Raw genomic sequence first — 14706 nt, 5'->3', positions numbered from 1 at the left:
TTATTTTCTTTTCCTTTTGACTGAGAATTATCTCCCTTTAGGTTTAGCCGATTGTCATCCCTCTGTTCGATCACTCCCTGCGCTGATCTTCTTTTTGTTGCTTTTGCTGTTCCAATGCTGTGTATTGCAAATTATCAGTAAAGTTATGATAATCCTCACTTTTTGTTTTAATCAGTTCATTTCCATTCTTTTTCTTTAAGCCGAATACCCCTCTTGGCCCCTATTATGGCCTAATTTATTTTATGAAGATCTGTGTTGTGGTGCAGGTAATCGATAAGTGGGTAACCATTTTTGGTTGGGGGTCTTGGAGGAGTTAAGTTACCCTCTATAAACCAAGGTAAGGATGGTGTGAGGTTTAAGTGTCATTAAGAGGGTGTCTTGCTTTAAAGGATTGACTTGTGTCTTGAATAAATCTAGGTTGGTGTGCTCGATGACTTGCGCTCTTCTCGTAAACAGGAGTGTGATCACACCCCCCTCAACTACAATCGGCAAAAGCCAAAAAGCTAAAAAATACGGCGTTCGAGGCCACACGAGCGTGCGAATGCTCGTGTGGTAAACTGAGCCTACGAAGCATGGTGTTGGATTGTAGAGGCCTCTATGAGTGTTTTCATGGGCTTAGGTCGTAATGGGCTACGTTGGGCCGAAATGGGCCGTGTGGGCCTAATGGGCTCGTGTGTCCCACACGAATGAAATCCACAAACTGTGGCAAATATTGGACTAGGCTATAAAGTTTCCATAGCCGTGGTGGATTCTAGGCTGAGTGGGCCGCACGAATGTGTGGGCCCACTTGGGCCGAGTAATGTGCCTTGGGCCCATTTACACTATTTTGCCCATTTAGGTTATCTATGTTGCTCGAGGCGACTGTGGACCTTTCGTGGGGTTAGTAAAATAACTGAAATACCCTGAAAGGGTAAAATGATCAAAATACCCCCAAAGGGTAAAATGACCACAATACCCTCGAAGGGTAAAATGACTGAAATACCCCTGAAGGGTAAAATGAATGTTATAACCCTAGGAGTAGGGATGACTGTTACGACCTTATGTATGTATGACCGATTTTCTCTATGACATGTATGGCTATGTTCAAATATGATATTTTGCATACACGTATGATTTTATGACACGACATATTGCATAGGGTTGGGATACTGTTATAGAGAAAATATACTATTTTTGGAAGCTTTGCTACCATACTGATACTGGCAGCTCTACTGTGGTGCTACTACTGTTAGCTTTGCTGCGATACAGGTGTGTTGGCTGGGTCGGTCAATTTTATCCCCACATGGTGTGTTGGTGGTACGGAGTGGTGTGTTGGCTGGATTGTGATGGTTTGCATTATTGCACTGTACTGATATTGTATTGGGCTAAGGCCCACTTTATTCTGATGATTGGGCTAAGGCCCACTTTATTCTGATGATTGAGCTAAGGCCCACACTATGCTATTACTGTTTAGGGCTCAGGCCCAGACTGTTACTACATATCTTATATTGATTGACTGTTAGGAGGTTACATACTGAGTTTCGTAATCTCACCCTCCCCTTTTAACTATGCAGGTAATCCTCAGCCATAGACAATTCGGTGCTGCGAGGGACTCGGAGGTGGCCACACAACTGTTGCTGTTTACTTTTGCTTTTATTTTAACTTAATTTATATGTTAGGTTTTTTTTTTGTGTAATAAGGCCTTTAAGTTGGTTTTTAATTTTTAGTTGGGTTTTGCTTACTTATTTTAAACTCCTAGTTAGGAGAAGACACGTTTTTTAAAAATAATTACTGTTTTTAAAGACACGAGTTCTAATAATAGAGTTTAAAAAGATTTCGCAATTTTAGACCAACTTACTAAAATAATATCAGAGAACAAGATAAAAGTTTTGAGTAGTTGATTTGTTAATTAATATAGGGGTTTTATATAAACTTAGAAACAAATTTTACCAACGAGTTAAATTTTGAAAGACACTTCAATGTGGCACTCCAGATTCGACCATAACATTTAGGCCGAGTTTGGGGTGTTACATTTAGTGGTATCAGAGCCAGGTTACAGAACTCGGCTATGGAATGGGTTTTGAAAATATTTTGAATTTCTGGAAAACTATTTTTGAAGTGTTTGGGAAGGTTTACAAGTGTGGCACACTAAGTCTTTAGCGCTGAATCCGTCAGTTTTCTTATTACTATAAACTGCTTGAACTGAAATGCATTAAGAGACTACTATATATAGTAGGACTGTACTGAAACTCCTTAGTTAGAGTAAACTGAGACTGTAAAAAAGCTAGAAACTATAGGGAGACTCTTGATTTGCGAAAATAAAAATATGGCTACTGCTTTTCATAAGACATCTATTAATAATTATTGGAATTACTCACTAATGCATAAAACTTTTTGAAATAGATAATAATTTGTTAGATATGAACACTAGAGGTACTCGCAGAAGGGGTACGCATGGTCGCGGTAGAGGCCAAGGAAGTGCTAGGGCTGGGTCTTTGGCATCAGGCCACATGCCTAATGTTGGGGCTAGAGAGGCACCAGCTTCAACGGTGACTGAAACGGGATCATTCGATTGAGCGGCTAGGGATGATGCACTATCCTACGCTATGCTCCATATTCTAGAAAGGGTCACAGGGACTAGTACTGGTGCTGTGGGCCGTGGGTCAATTTTAGAACGACTCTGGTTGAATGGAGCGAAAATCTTCAAGGGTATTTTTGAAGTAGCCCCTAATATGGATGAATACTGGTTGAAATCCATAGAGAGAATAATGGACGACCTCGACTGCACTTTTGAGCAAAAATTAAAATGTGCAGTGTCTTTGTTGTGAGATAAAGCCTATAAGTGGTGGCTTATCGTGAGAGAAGGTACTCAGGCCGACCGGTTAACTTGGGATTTCTTTAAGTTAGTATCCCAAGGGAAGTATGTACGGGCAAGTTATGTGGACGCCCAAAGAAATGAATTTTTGAGTTTGGTTCAGGGAAATAAAACTGTGGCCGAATATGAGGCAGAGTTTCTGTGATTGAGCCGCTATGCTCGTGGGATAGTGGCGACTGGATATGAACGCTGTGTGCGATTTGAGGATGGCCTTCGGGATGAGTTACGAGTCTTAATAGCTGTGCAGAGGGAGCGAGATTTCGCTGCCCTGATTGAAAAGGAAAAAATCACCGAGGATGTGAAGTGCTCTGAGAGCCAGAACCGTGAGAAGGATAGGTGAAGATATAGGTGGGATTCAGAGCCCTTAAGTTCTTCTAGAAGGCCTAGAAAGAAAGTCAGGTTTGATGGACCAGTCCGAGTTGGGGTTTTTGTTGCAAGACCACAGCCTTGTGCTGATTGTGGGAGACATCATCTGGGTGAGTGCTGGAAAAAGATCGGAGCATGTTTCAAATGTGGGTCTATTGAGCATCAAGTTAAGAATTTTCTTCAGAGGCCTGTTCAGATGCAAGTTACAGGTCAGGGTTTTATTCAACTAGCGAGAGGTGGTCTGTAGCCATAGAGAGGCCGTGGGTGTGTTAGAGGTGGAAATGGTGTGGGACAAGGTTGTGGAACGTTAGATAGTGGTGTAGGAAATATTGAGGAGAGGCAGCCAGCACTGGTCTATGCTGCTCGGCATCGAGAGGATGGTGATGCTCCAGATGTTATAATCGGTACATTCCTAATTCATAATGTACCTTACACTGCTTTAATTGATATAAGGTCTACGCATTCATACACTGCATGCACTGTGTCTGGCACCTTGGATATCATGTGTGAGAGTACTGTTAATGAGATGACTGTATTAAGTCCACTGGGACAATCAGTAAGGGTAGACAAGTTGTTTAGATATGTACCCCTAGAGGTTCAAGGAGTTATATTTCTAGCAGATTTGATGGAGCTACCGTTTAGTGAATTCGACCTAATCTTGGGAATGGATTGGTTGGTTAAACACCGTGTAAGTTTGGATTGTGCTGCTAAGTGTATGGTGTTAAAGACTATTGAAGATGAGGAGGTGGCTGTGATTGGGGAGCGAAGGGACTTTCTGTCTAATGTGATTTCTGCATTAAGGGCCGATAAGCTAGTTTGTAAGGGTTGTGAGGCGTTTCTAGCCTATGTTGGTGTATCAAATTCTGAAGGTCTTTTTGTTGGAGATATTAGAACGGTTAAGGATTTCTCTGATGTATTTCCTGATGAGCTCCCTAGGTTACCTCCGAGCCGCGAAGTTGAATTTGGTAATGAGCTCCTGCCAGGAACAACTCCAATGTCAATCGCCCCTTATAGGATGGCACTGAAAAAGCTGGTGGAATTAAAAGCTCAAATCCAAGAATTATTGGATCGAGGTTTCATTCGACCTAGCGTGTCACCAAAGGAAGCACCAGTGTTGTTCGTAAAGAAGAAGGATATGACCATGCGCATGAGCATCGACTATCAGAAATTGAATAAACTGACTATCCAGAATAAGTATCCTTTACCGAGGATATATGATTTATTTGATCAGCTGCAGTGAGCTTTGGTTTTCTCTAAAATAGATCTTCGTTCTTGGTATATCATCAGTTGAGAGTTAAGGAGGCTGTTGTGTATAAGACTGCGTTTAGGATTCGTTATGGTCATTACGAGTTCCTAGTGATACCGTTTGGGCTGACGAATGCACCAGCAGCCTTCATGGACTTGATGAATCGAGTATTCCAACCCTACTTGGATCGGTTCGTGGTGGTATTTATAGACGATATCTTGGTGTATTCGAGAATCGAGGATGAGCATGATGCACATCTCCGAATTGTTTTGTAGATTTTAAGAAAGAAACAATTGTATACTAAGTTCAACAAGTGTGAGTTCTGGCTGTGAGAAGTGACATTTCTGGGTCACGTGGTGTCTGCCAAGGGGATTAAGGTTGATCCTCGAAAAATTGAACCTATACTAGAATGGAAACCACCTAAGACCGTATTTGAGATTTGAAGTTTTCTAGGTCTGGCAGGGTATTACAAACATTTTGTTGAGGGGTTTTCCTTAATTGCTGCGCCTCTGACTAAGTTGTTGTGTAAAGGGGTACCGTTTAACTGGACTGGTATGCAGCAAGGAAGTTTTGAGAAACTGAAGAAAGTTCTGACCGAGGCCCCTGTCTTAATACAGCCATAGTCTGAGAAGGAATTCACTATCTACAGTGATGCATCACACGTTGGTTTGGGTTAGGTACTGATGCAGGAGGGTAAAGTAGTTCCTTATTCGTCTCGTCAGCTTAAGCCTTACAAGGCGAATTACCCTACTCATGACTTGGAGTTAGCTGCTGTGGTATTCACACTGAAAATTTGGAGGCACTATCTCTACGGTGAGAAGTGTAGAATCTACATAGATTACAAGAGTCTTAAGTACCTCATCACTCAGAAGGAGTTGAATCTTAGGCAGCGAAGATGGATAGAGTTGCTTAAGGATTATGATTGCTCGATTGAATACCATTCTGGTAAGACTAACGTGGTAGCTGACGCACTGAGCCGTAGGGTTGTATCTGATTTGAGAGCAATGTTTGCTCATCTCAGTGTGTTTGATGATGGTAGCTTGTTGGCTGAGTTGCAAGTTAGACCGACGTGGACTAAAATATTAAGGGTAAACAGTTGTTGAATGAGTCACTGGTTTCTCGTTTTCGACAGGTTGAGAGTGGGGAAACTTCAGATTTTGGGTTGAATAATAAAGGAGTACTGTGCTTCCGTCGGAGAGTCTGTGTACTGAGGGATACTGATTTGAGGCAGTCTATACTGCGAGAGGCGTATAGTAGTTATTGCGCTATGCATCTCGACGAGAATAAAATGTACCGAGATCTTCATGAGTTATACTGGTGTCCAGGACTGAAACGTAAAGTAACGGATTTTGTGTGTAAGTGTTTAATTTGTCAGCAAGTGAAGGCTGAACATCAGTTACCAAGAAGGATTTGGTATGGGTTGTTGTAGATCGATTGACTAAATTTGCCCATTTCATACCAGTCCGTACTGATTACTCTTTGCAGAAGTTGGCTAAACTGTATGTGGCTAAGATTGTAAGACTGCATAGGGTACCGGTTTCCATTATATCAGATAGAGATCCTCGCTTCACGTCTTGATTCTTGAAGAATTTACATGAGGCTTTGGGTTCAAGACTGGACTTTAGTACTGCGTTTCATCCCCAGACAAATGGTCAATTGAAAAGAGTGATTCAAGTACTAGAGGATTTGTTGAGGTGTTGCGTATTAGATTTTTGAGCCAGTTGGGAAGACTATTTACCGTTAGCAGAGTTATGTATAATAATAGCTATCAGTTCAGTGTACAAATGGCTCCGTATGAGGCGTTATATGGTCAAAGGTGTCGTACTTCTACCTGTTGGACTGAGCTAGGTGAGCGGCGAGTTCTAGGCCTGAGTTAGTTTCTGATACTGAAGAAAAGGTAAAACTAATTTGAGACCGGTTGAAGGAAGCATCTAATAGACAGAAGTCATACGCGGATTTTAAACGTCGAGAGATTGAGTATTCTATGGGGGCTTCGTATTTCTTAAGGTCTCCCTATGGAAAAAGATACTGAGGTTTGGGCAGAAGGGTAAACTTAGCCCTAGGTTCATTGCGCCTTATCGTACACTGAAGCGTGTGAGACCGGTTGCATATCAACTTGAGTTGCCTCCAGAATTAAACCGGATTCATGATGTATTTCAAGTCTCCATGCTATGGCGTTATCGCTCTGATCCCACACACATAGTACCAGTTGAGTAGATCGAGGTTAGGCTAGATCTGACCATCGAGGAGGAGCCAGTACAGATTTTGGACCGTGAGGTTAAAGTACTGAGGAGCATATCTATTCCTCTCGTCAAAGAGCTTTGGCGTAATCACAGTTCAGAAGAGGCCACGTGGGAACTAAAAAAGGCGATGCGACAACAATACCCTCATCTTTTCTGACCAGGTAAATTTCAAGGCCGAAATTTTGTTAAGGGGGAAAAGTTGTAACGCCCCAAAAATCTAAGTCTTTAAATTTTGCATGATTTGATACAAATTTCTTATTTGTTTCAATGGTTAAGTGATTTGGGTGTGTATGGGGGTGTTTGAGAAGCCTAGGTTCAAGTCTTGGCTTTTGCAGAATTTTTAGTTTTTCCCTTAAATGAATCTGGACGCTGGTATATAGGCCTTATAAATAATAGTACTTGTTTTATGACACAAAGAGCCTATTGGTCCAGTGGTAGGTGGCGTGTGAAATATTTTTGAGCTCTGAGGTTCAAGTCTTGGGTTGTGCAAGGGAGTAATTATTTTGCTGGTTCAGCTGTGTAGGTAGTGGAGTTGGACTGAAACACAGTTCTGGGGAGTTTGAATGGATTTTGAATGGAGTTGTTGGGGGAGTTGAGGAGTAGTGGGTGGAGAGATTCAACGAGGGATAAGGGTAGGGATTTGAGGAGAAAATTTAGGAGTGGGTTGAGAGGAGAGTTATGCCGTTTGAGGAGTTTTCATCTTGGGAAATTTCGCTGGCGTTAGGTTGTGCCGAATTTGGTCTTAGGCATTTTGGGTAAGCGGTGTTTTATGTTGTTTTTTCTACTTGTCTTGGTTTTGGTCAGTTTCATTTTGCAGCTATTGGTTTTTGGTGTCGAATTTCGGCAAGTTTCTTCTCGGCTTTGTTCACTTTTCTTTTTCGTTTTCTCTTTCCCTTTTCTCTCTGCTTGCTAAATATTCCTCCTTTCTGCCCTTTCATTTTGCTGCTAAATCCTCCTTTCTCTTTTCCCTTTCCATCTCTCTCTTGGCCAAATCTCTTTCCTCTCCTCCTCTTTTTCTTTGACTGAATATTCTTCTCTTTCTTTCTATTTTGATTTTTACATTTTATTATTTTCTTTTCCTTTTAACTGAGAACTATCTCCCTTCAGGTTTAGCCGATTATCATCCCTCTGTTCCGTTACTCCCTGCGCTGATCTTCTTTTCGCTGCTTTTGTTGTTCCAGTGCTGCAAGTATTGCAGATTATCGGTAAAGTTATAATACTCCTCACTTTTTGTTTTAATCGGTTCCTTTACATTCTTTTTCTTTAAGCCAGATACCCTTCTTGGCCGCTATTATGGCCTAATTTAGTTTATGAAGATCTGGGTTGCGGTGCAGGTAATTGATAAGTGGGTAACCATTTTTGGTTGGGAGTCTTGGAGGAGTTAAGTCACCCTCTATCAAGCAAGGTAAGGATGGTGTGTGGTTTAAGTGTCATTAAAAGGGTGTCATGCTTTAAAGGACTACCTTGTGTCTTGATTAAATCTAGGTTGGTGTGCCAGAAGACTTGCGCTCTTCTCATAAACAGGTGTGTGATCACACCTCCTCAACTACAATCGACAAATGCCAAAAAGCTGAAAAAGACGGTGTTTGAGGCCACATGAGCGTGTGAACGCTCGTGTGGTAAATCGAGCCTACGAAGTATGGTGCTAGACTATAGAGGCATCCATGAGCGTTCTCATGGGCTTAGTTCGTAATAGGACATGTTGGGCCGAAATGGGTCATGTGGGCCCAATTTGCTCGTGGGCCCCACACGAACGAAGTCCACGAACTGTACCGAATATTGGACTGGGCTATAAAGTTCCCATAGCCGTGGTGGATTCTAGGCTTAGCGGGCCGTACGAACGTGTGGGTCCACTTGGGTCGAGTAATGGGCCACGGGCCCATTGACACTATTTTGCCCAGTTAGGTTACCTGTGTTGCTCGAGGCGAGTGTGGACCTTTTGTGGGGTCAATAAAATGACCAAAATACCCCCAAATGGTAAAATGACCAAAATACTCTCGAAAGGTAAAATGACCGAAATACCCCTAAAGGGTAAAATGGCTGTTATACCCCTAGGAGTCGAGATGAATGTTACGACCTTATGTATGTGTGACCGATTTACTTTGTGACATGTATGGCTATGTTCAAATATGATACTTTGCATACACGTATGATTTTATGACACAACATATTGCATGGAGTTGGGACACTGTTATGTAGGAAGTATACTGTTTCTGGCAGCTTTACTTCGATACTGATACTGGTAGCTCTGCTGCGATGCTACTACTGGCAGCTTTGCTGCGATATAGGTGTGCTTGTTGGGTGGGTCAATTTTATCCCCACATGGTGTGTTGGTGGTACGGAGTGGTGTGTTGCCTGGATTGGGATGGTTTGCATTATTGCACTATACTGATACTGTATTGGGCTAAGGCTCACACTGTTACAGTATTGGGCTAAGGCCTACACTATACTATTACTGTTTTGGGCTCAGGGCCAAACTATTACTGCATGTCATATATTGATTGACTGTTAAGAGGTTACACATTGAGTTTCGTAAACTCGCCCTCCCCTTTTAACTCTGCAGGTAATCCTCAACCATAAACAATTCGGTGCTGCGAGGGACTCGAAGGTGGCACACAACTGCTATTGTTTACTTTTGCTTTTATTTTAACTTAATTTATATGTTGGGTTTTGTTTTTGTGTAACAAGGCCTTTAAGTTGGTTTTTAATTTTTAATTGGGCTTTGCTTACTTATATTAAACTACTAGTTAGGAGAAGACATTTTTTAAAAAAATAATTACTGTTTTCAAATACAGGAGTTTTAACAATAGAGTTTAAAAAGCTTCCGCGATTTTGGACCAACTTATTAAAATAATATCAGACAACAAGATAAATGTTTTGACTAGTTGATTTGTTAATTAATATAAGGGTTTTATATAAACCTAGAAACAAATTTTACCAACGAGTTCAATTTTCGAAAGACACTTCAATGTGGCACGCCAGATTCGACCATAACGTCTACGCCGAGTTTGGGGTGTTACAAGATTTAAGCGTTAATAAATTTCAACCACATTCTAGCCTTTGAAGTTAACTTCTCATGAGAGAACGATATAGGGAAGTCTGTTCTCAAGTGGCGCTTCCACTCACCCTTTCCGTCTCTTAGGATATTAATTAAATCGTCCATATTTTCTCTTAGGAAATACATCAGATCAGTTCATCGTACAAAATCACATAGATATAATGGAACATTGTAATACCTCGCTATCTAGGCAGGTGAGATAGAAATTTCCTTCCCTTGAACTAGTATCCGCATTCATAGTACATCCATTTGTTTATTTGCATCTGTCTCCTTTAATACGGAATAAAATTTATGCACAACCGAAATGTACATCGGATCGGTCAAGATTGTACAAAACTTCTCCCATTGATGAAATTGAATCATCTCTAGTGTTTCGCCATTCAATGCACTTATGGAATCGAACCTCGTTCTTTTAGAGGGATTTTTTGTTTAATTGCTCGAAGAATATTTTCAAGATCCCTTTCTTAGATGTTGGCATGGTTATCCACTATGAAATCACTGTTGAAAAGGTTGCACGCATGATTTAAAGGCTATGGAACAGGAGAAAGGCAGAGAATTCACAGATTTCAAAGAAAAAGGTACCAAAAGGTTGTTGGTTACTTGTGAAAGCTTGGAGGATGCGACAGTTCCTATGGAAAATATATGGAGGCCATCTAAGGTTTGACTTGCTTTTCAAACTTGGGATAAATCTTTGAAGATTAAGTCAAAACACGGATGGAAAGTTACCAAAAATGGCTTGCAGGTCGTACCATAGAGATGGCATGGTGCGATATGACACGACACTTGTTTTTCCCCTACTCTTACTTCCATCAAGGGTCTGTTATGCCGTGGTGATTATATGTCATGCCATGACAACAAAATTGTGGGTTTCTAGGTTCAAAGGGGTTGTGTCATGTCATGGCCTTGGTACATTGCACATGGTCTCTATCTATCTCTTCCGGGATTTGTCAAGGTTCTTTGGTTGTCCATAATTGCCTCCAAATGACTTCTAGCCTTCCATAGCTCCCGAAAACCATGTTTTTTTTTTAATTCTAACATGCAATTTACAAAATACTTATTCTAAAATCTAACTACAAATGAAAAATTAAAACTAATTTACAATACGTTTAAATTGATTGAATTTGATGGTTTAAAAAAATTATTTTGTACTACTGGACTTGTTTGATAGTTCCTTGAATTTAATCATCAGCTTCTTTGTCTCTCGTGACTATCGTTGATCACCCAATTGCTCATTATCCTATTGTAGTTTCTCCATTTGTCTTGTTCTCTAGCACTCATACAAGTCAAAAAATACCTTTAATCAAGGGTGTTAGAGGTTAAATTGAATAAAGCGGAACATTCTTCCCTAATTGATCCTTCACTTTGGGAATTGTGACTGCACTTGGACACTTCTATTTCACCATCGATTTTTGTTATTAGCTCATTTTGTTCGAGACTGATGGTCGACTTAGATGTGGTCATGAATGATCGACCTAACAAAATGGAGATGTCTTGATCTTTCTCAAAATCAAGGGCTACAAAAATGATAGGAATTATAAATTCCCGTACCTTAACCAATACATCCTTAGGGACACCTTTTAGGTGTACCAAGGATCTATCACCTAGTTGTAGCTTTATTGAGGTGTTTTTAATGTCCCTCAGTTCGAGTTTCTGATAAATCGATAGCGGCATTAAGTTTATGTTGGCCCTTAAATCGTAAAGGGCCTTACTGAAATGTCGGCCCCATATCTCTATAAGAATCATAAAACTACCTGAATCTTTCAATTTTGGGGGAATCTTCTTCGCAATTCGTGCGCTACATGAAGTGTCAATGTTAATTTGCTCACCCTTTTTAATTTTTTATGTCATGCCATGATTTTCTTTAGATATTTGGCATATTTTGAGATTTTTTCGATGAGTTCTAAGAGCGGTATATTGACATTAAGGGATTTGAATAAAATTAGCTTATGAAATCTGCCTCATCCCTCTTTTTCTTGTCATGTAACCGTGTCAGGAATGGTACCTTTATGGTGGTCAACTTTGTATTTACCAGATCAGGCACCAATTTAGCTATCTCCTCAATCGACCCATTGGGCTCTTCCTTCTCCATGGATTCATCGACAACTTTAGGAACCTCCTTTTCTTCATGTATGGGTGCTTTTGGCCTTTCTAATGTCATTCCCTAATGCAAAGCGATCGCATTTACACGCTCCTTCCAATCTCTCCGAGGATTATTCTCAGTATTACTGGGGATGCTTTGGTAATTTTTTCTTTTGAAACATAGTCATTAGTTGGCCCATCTTGTTAGAAAGGTTGTACTTTCGAGATTCGAGTCATCCATATGTAGCTGGGAATTGTCAAATGTCTATTCTCATTGTTTGCATCTCCCCTTCTACTTAGTCGAATCGTTGACCTCATGTAGCATGGTCATTGCCCACAAATCTTTGTTGTAATGGTGGAAATTGGTAAGGAGGGTTTGGTCAGTTTTACGTTTGATTTCCACCACCTTTTTCGCCTCTCCACTTAAGGTTCAGATGATCCTTCCAACCAGGGTTATAGGTATTTGAATAGGGATCTCGACCCCTATTACCTATGAAATTTGCCTCCTTCAATTGGTTCTCAAAATATGGTTCTTTTTTTTGGGGTTTGACAGTGGAATCCAAATGATTAAGCCTTTATAACATTTGATGATATCAATCATCTTTGCTTATCGCTTTTACCATTAGAGGCTTCGACTTGTATGTGAATCTTTGATTGGGACACATGTACGAATTCATGGCCATGTCATCTATGGTTTTATAGGCTCATTCGTAAGTGTGGAACATGATATATCTTCTAGCCGCCCCATCTAATTTGGATCTGATATTACCATAAACACCATTGTAGAATATCTGAATTTGAAGCCACCCTTACAATTCATGGTATGGGCACTTCCTTAGAATCAACTTAAATATTTCTCATGATTCGTATAGGGATTCACATTCATATTGCTTAAAGTTAGCGATTTCTTGCTTAAGCTTAATGGTTCTACTAATCGGGAAAAATTTATGGAGAAATTTTTCACTAAACCGTCCTGTGGTGATGGAACTTGGTTCTAAAGAGTCTAACCAATCGACTGCATTTTCGCACAAAGAGAAAGGGAATAATTGGAGATGCACAATATCATCAGTTACCCCATTACATTTGAAGGTGTCGCACAATTGAACTACTTCAAGTGTTTATTTGGATCTTTCACCATATTTTCGTTGAATTGCAGTGTGTTCTGGATCATTTGGATTGTAGTCGTCTTTATCTCATAATTATTGGCATTAATCGTCAACTTTTTCATACTGTCTTGCACCACATCGAGTGTAGGTAGAGCATATATAACACCTCAAAATAGGGCCTAGAAGTTTTAAGGCTATTTTAGGAATTTTAGCCCTAGTGTGTTTGGAATTTTGTGAAATGCTTATCGATAATATTTTTTACTATGGTTTTTAGAAAATTAATTCAATTTCTAAAAATCAGTTTTAAATACCATTAATTTTGAAAATAGGACTAATTTGTAAAAGAGTCAAAATTGTGAGTCTTTATGAAGCAATTAAACCAAATTTTAAAATTCAACCTAATACTTCCCCCACCTACATATATTTCACGTTCGTTTTTTCCCCTCCCATTCATGTTGTCGTCCCTTTGTTTTCCCTCACCCTCATCCTCTCCATTCAAATTTTAATTCCAAACTCTAGTATTTTTATTTACATCATCCTTACAACATTAAACCTCCATAATACTTCAAGGAAACACTCAAAACTCTATAGATTTCTTCTTCTTCTTCATGTGTGGATTTTTCAGGTTTTCGACAGAAGTCTATTTTTCTTCCAACTAAGGTAGCCATTCATCTTTCTATTCATTTTAAATGTTATTTAGTCTTTAAAACTAAGTTTTTAGCCATTAAATCTCAAGTTATGAATAAAAGCTGAAAATTGGGTAATTAATGGTGGATTTTGTGATTTTGCATTAAAACTTGGTTTTAAAGTTTTTTTCAACTTATTTTAACATGATTAGAAGGTTTTTAAACTTACTTTAAAGTTTTGTTAAAGATCTCTAACGTTTTAATGAACTTTTGGAAAATAGCCATAAAACATGTCGAAAAAGTTGATACTATGAATTGACTATTTTATTGTAGTTTAAAGGTTGGGAATTAGTCATAGGTGAATTATAAGATGAACAAAATTGGTTTTAGGTGAAAAAATTAAGTATAGATCGAGATATTCAAATTTAAAGTTTGTTATGTTATAAGCTTCAGTTACATGGGAACATAACTTAGGCTTATGTTCTTAGCTGATTATTGAATGCATTGTTGTGTTGAAGTTTCAGATTCAATAGGACCTTCTACAAGTAGAGATAGAGCCAAGGAAAGGCTAGTTTGAGCTTTCGACTTTTCGAAGAAAGTGTAATTTGGTAGTAGCCTAAACCTACTTTAAATTCCAAGTGTAAGCTTTCTCATACCTATGCTATCTTGAGAACAATGTGCTTATGTGTTTTTGAATATGTGAATTGAGATGAGATGCTATAACATGTGATATGTGGTTATGTTAACCGTTGTGAAAGTGCAAATGTGTACATGATATGTATTTGTTAAATGTTTGTGACAGTGTTTTGCTAAATATGCAAATATGCAGTGATAGTGCATGGATAATCAATAAGTGATATATGTTTGATTTCAGATATTTTGGCCTTGTGATCTTAAAATCGTTGGATATATTTGGCATGCCATAGGGTTGTGAGTACTTACCTATATGTACAGTGTTTTGGGCCATTGGGGCCCTGGGACACGTTGGAGGGATGAGGGAATGTGAACTAATCTCCATTCAATGGGACATGTGACAGGAAATAAGCAGACTGTTAGCTTTATGCTTCACTTTTGGGACATGTTTGACTCTATGTGTCTATATTTGGTGTGTTGGAGATCCGTGTATCC

At 39.5% G+C, this 14706-nt stretch overlaps 2 protein-coding genes and 1 non-coding gene across 3 annotated transcripts; all 3 read left to right on the top strand.

Annotated features, from left to right (window-relative positions):
* Positions 1-2585: 2585 nt before the first annotated feature.
* On the top strand, positions 2586-4741 carry LOC105786928 (uncharacterized). The gene is made up of 5 exons (XM_052633413.1): positions 2586-2688; positions 3025-3190; positions 3233-3429; positions 3532-4340; positions 4508-4741. Exons 1-5 carry the CDS (start codon positions 2586-2588, stop codon positions 4739-4741), a joined length of 1509 nt encoding a protein of 502 aa, XP_052489373.1.
* A 408-nt stretch (positions 4742-5149) lies between these two features.
* Positions 5150-6044, top strand: LOC128042410 (uncharacterized). Its single transcript, XM_052633391.1, has 3 exons — positions 5150-5524; positions 5599-5821; positions 5929-6044. The coding sequence occupies exons 1-3, from the start codon at positions 5150-5152 to the stop codon at positions 6042-6044; spliced, it is 714 nt and encodes a 237-aa protein (XP_052489351.1).
* A 6615-nt stretch (positions 6045-12659) lies between these two features.
* Positions 12660-12766, top strand: LOC128032888 (small nucleolar RNA R71). The gene has a single exon (XR_008189233.1). It is a non-coding gene; the product is annotated as a small nucleolar RNA R71 (small nucleolar RNA).
* The last annotated feature ends 1940 nt before the right edge of the window (positions 12767-14706 follow it).

This window comes from Gossypium raimondii, chromosome 1, assembly GCF_025698545.1.
Source record: "Gossypium raimondii isolate GPD5lz chromosome 1, ASM2569854v1, whole genome shotgun sequence".
In the NCBI taxonomy this organism is placed as follows: domain Eukaryota; kingdom Viridiplantae; phylum Streptophyta; class Magnoliopsida; order Malvales; family Malvaceae; genus Gossypium; species Gossypium raimondii.
Note: the sequence above shows the minus strand (reverse complement) of the source record. Positions and strands in the feature narration are given on the sequence as shown.

Bases quoted from the DNA above. Each gene is read 5' to 3' on its own strand.
- LOC128042410 (XM_052633391.1), top strand. From the start codon at position 5,150: ATGCAGGAGGGTAAAGTAGTTCCTTATTCGTCTCGTCAGCTTAAGCCT. The intron at 5,525-5,598 runs GTTAGACCGACG...CGTTTTCGACAG, and splicing joins GCTTGTTGGCTGAGTTGCAA to GTTGAGAGTGGGGAAACTTC. The intron at 5,822-5,928 runs GTAAGTGTTTAA...ATTTCATACCAG, and splicing joins TAAAGTAACGGATTTTGTGT to TCCGTACTGATTACTCTTTG.
- LOC105786928 (XM_052633413.1), top strand. From the start codon at position 2,586: ATGCTCCATATTCTAGAAAGGGTCACAGGGACTAGTACTGGTGCTGTG. The intron at 3,430-3,531 runs GTCAGGGTTTTA...GTGGAACGTTAG, and splicing joins TGTTCAGATGCAAGTTACAG to ATAGTGGTGTAGGAAATATT. The intron at 4,341-4,507 runs GTAAAGAAGAAG...GTATATCATCAG, and splicing joins AGGAAGCACCAGTGTTGTTC to TTGAGAGTTAAGGAGGCTGT.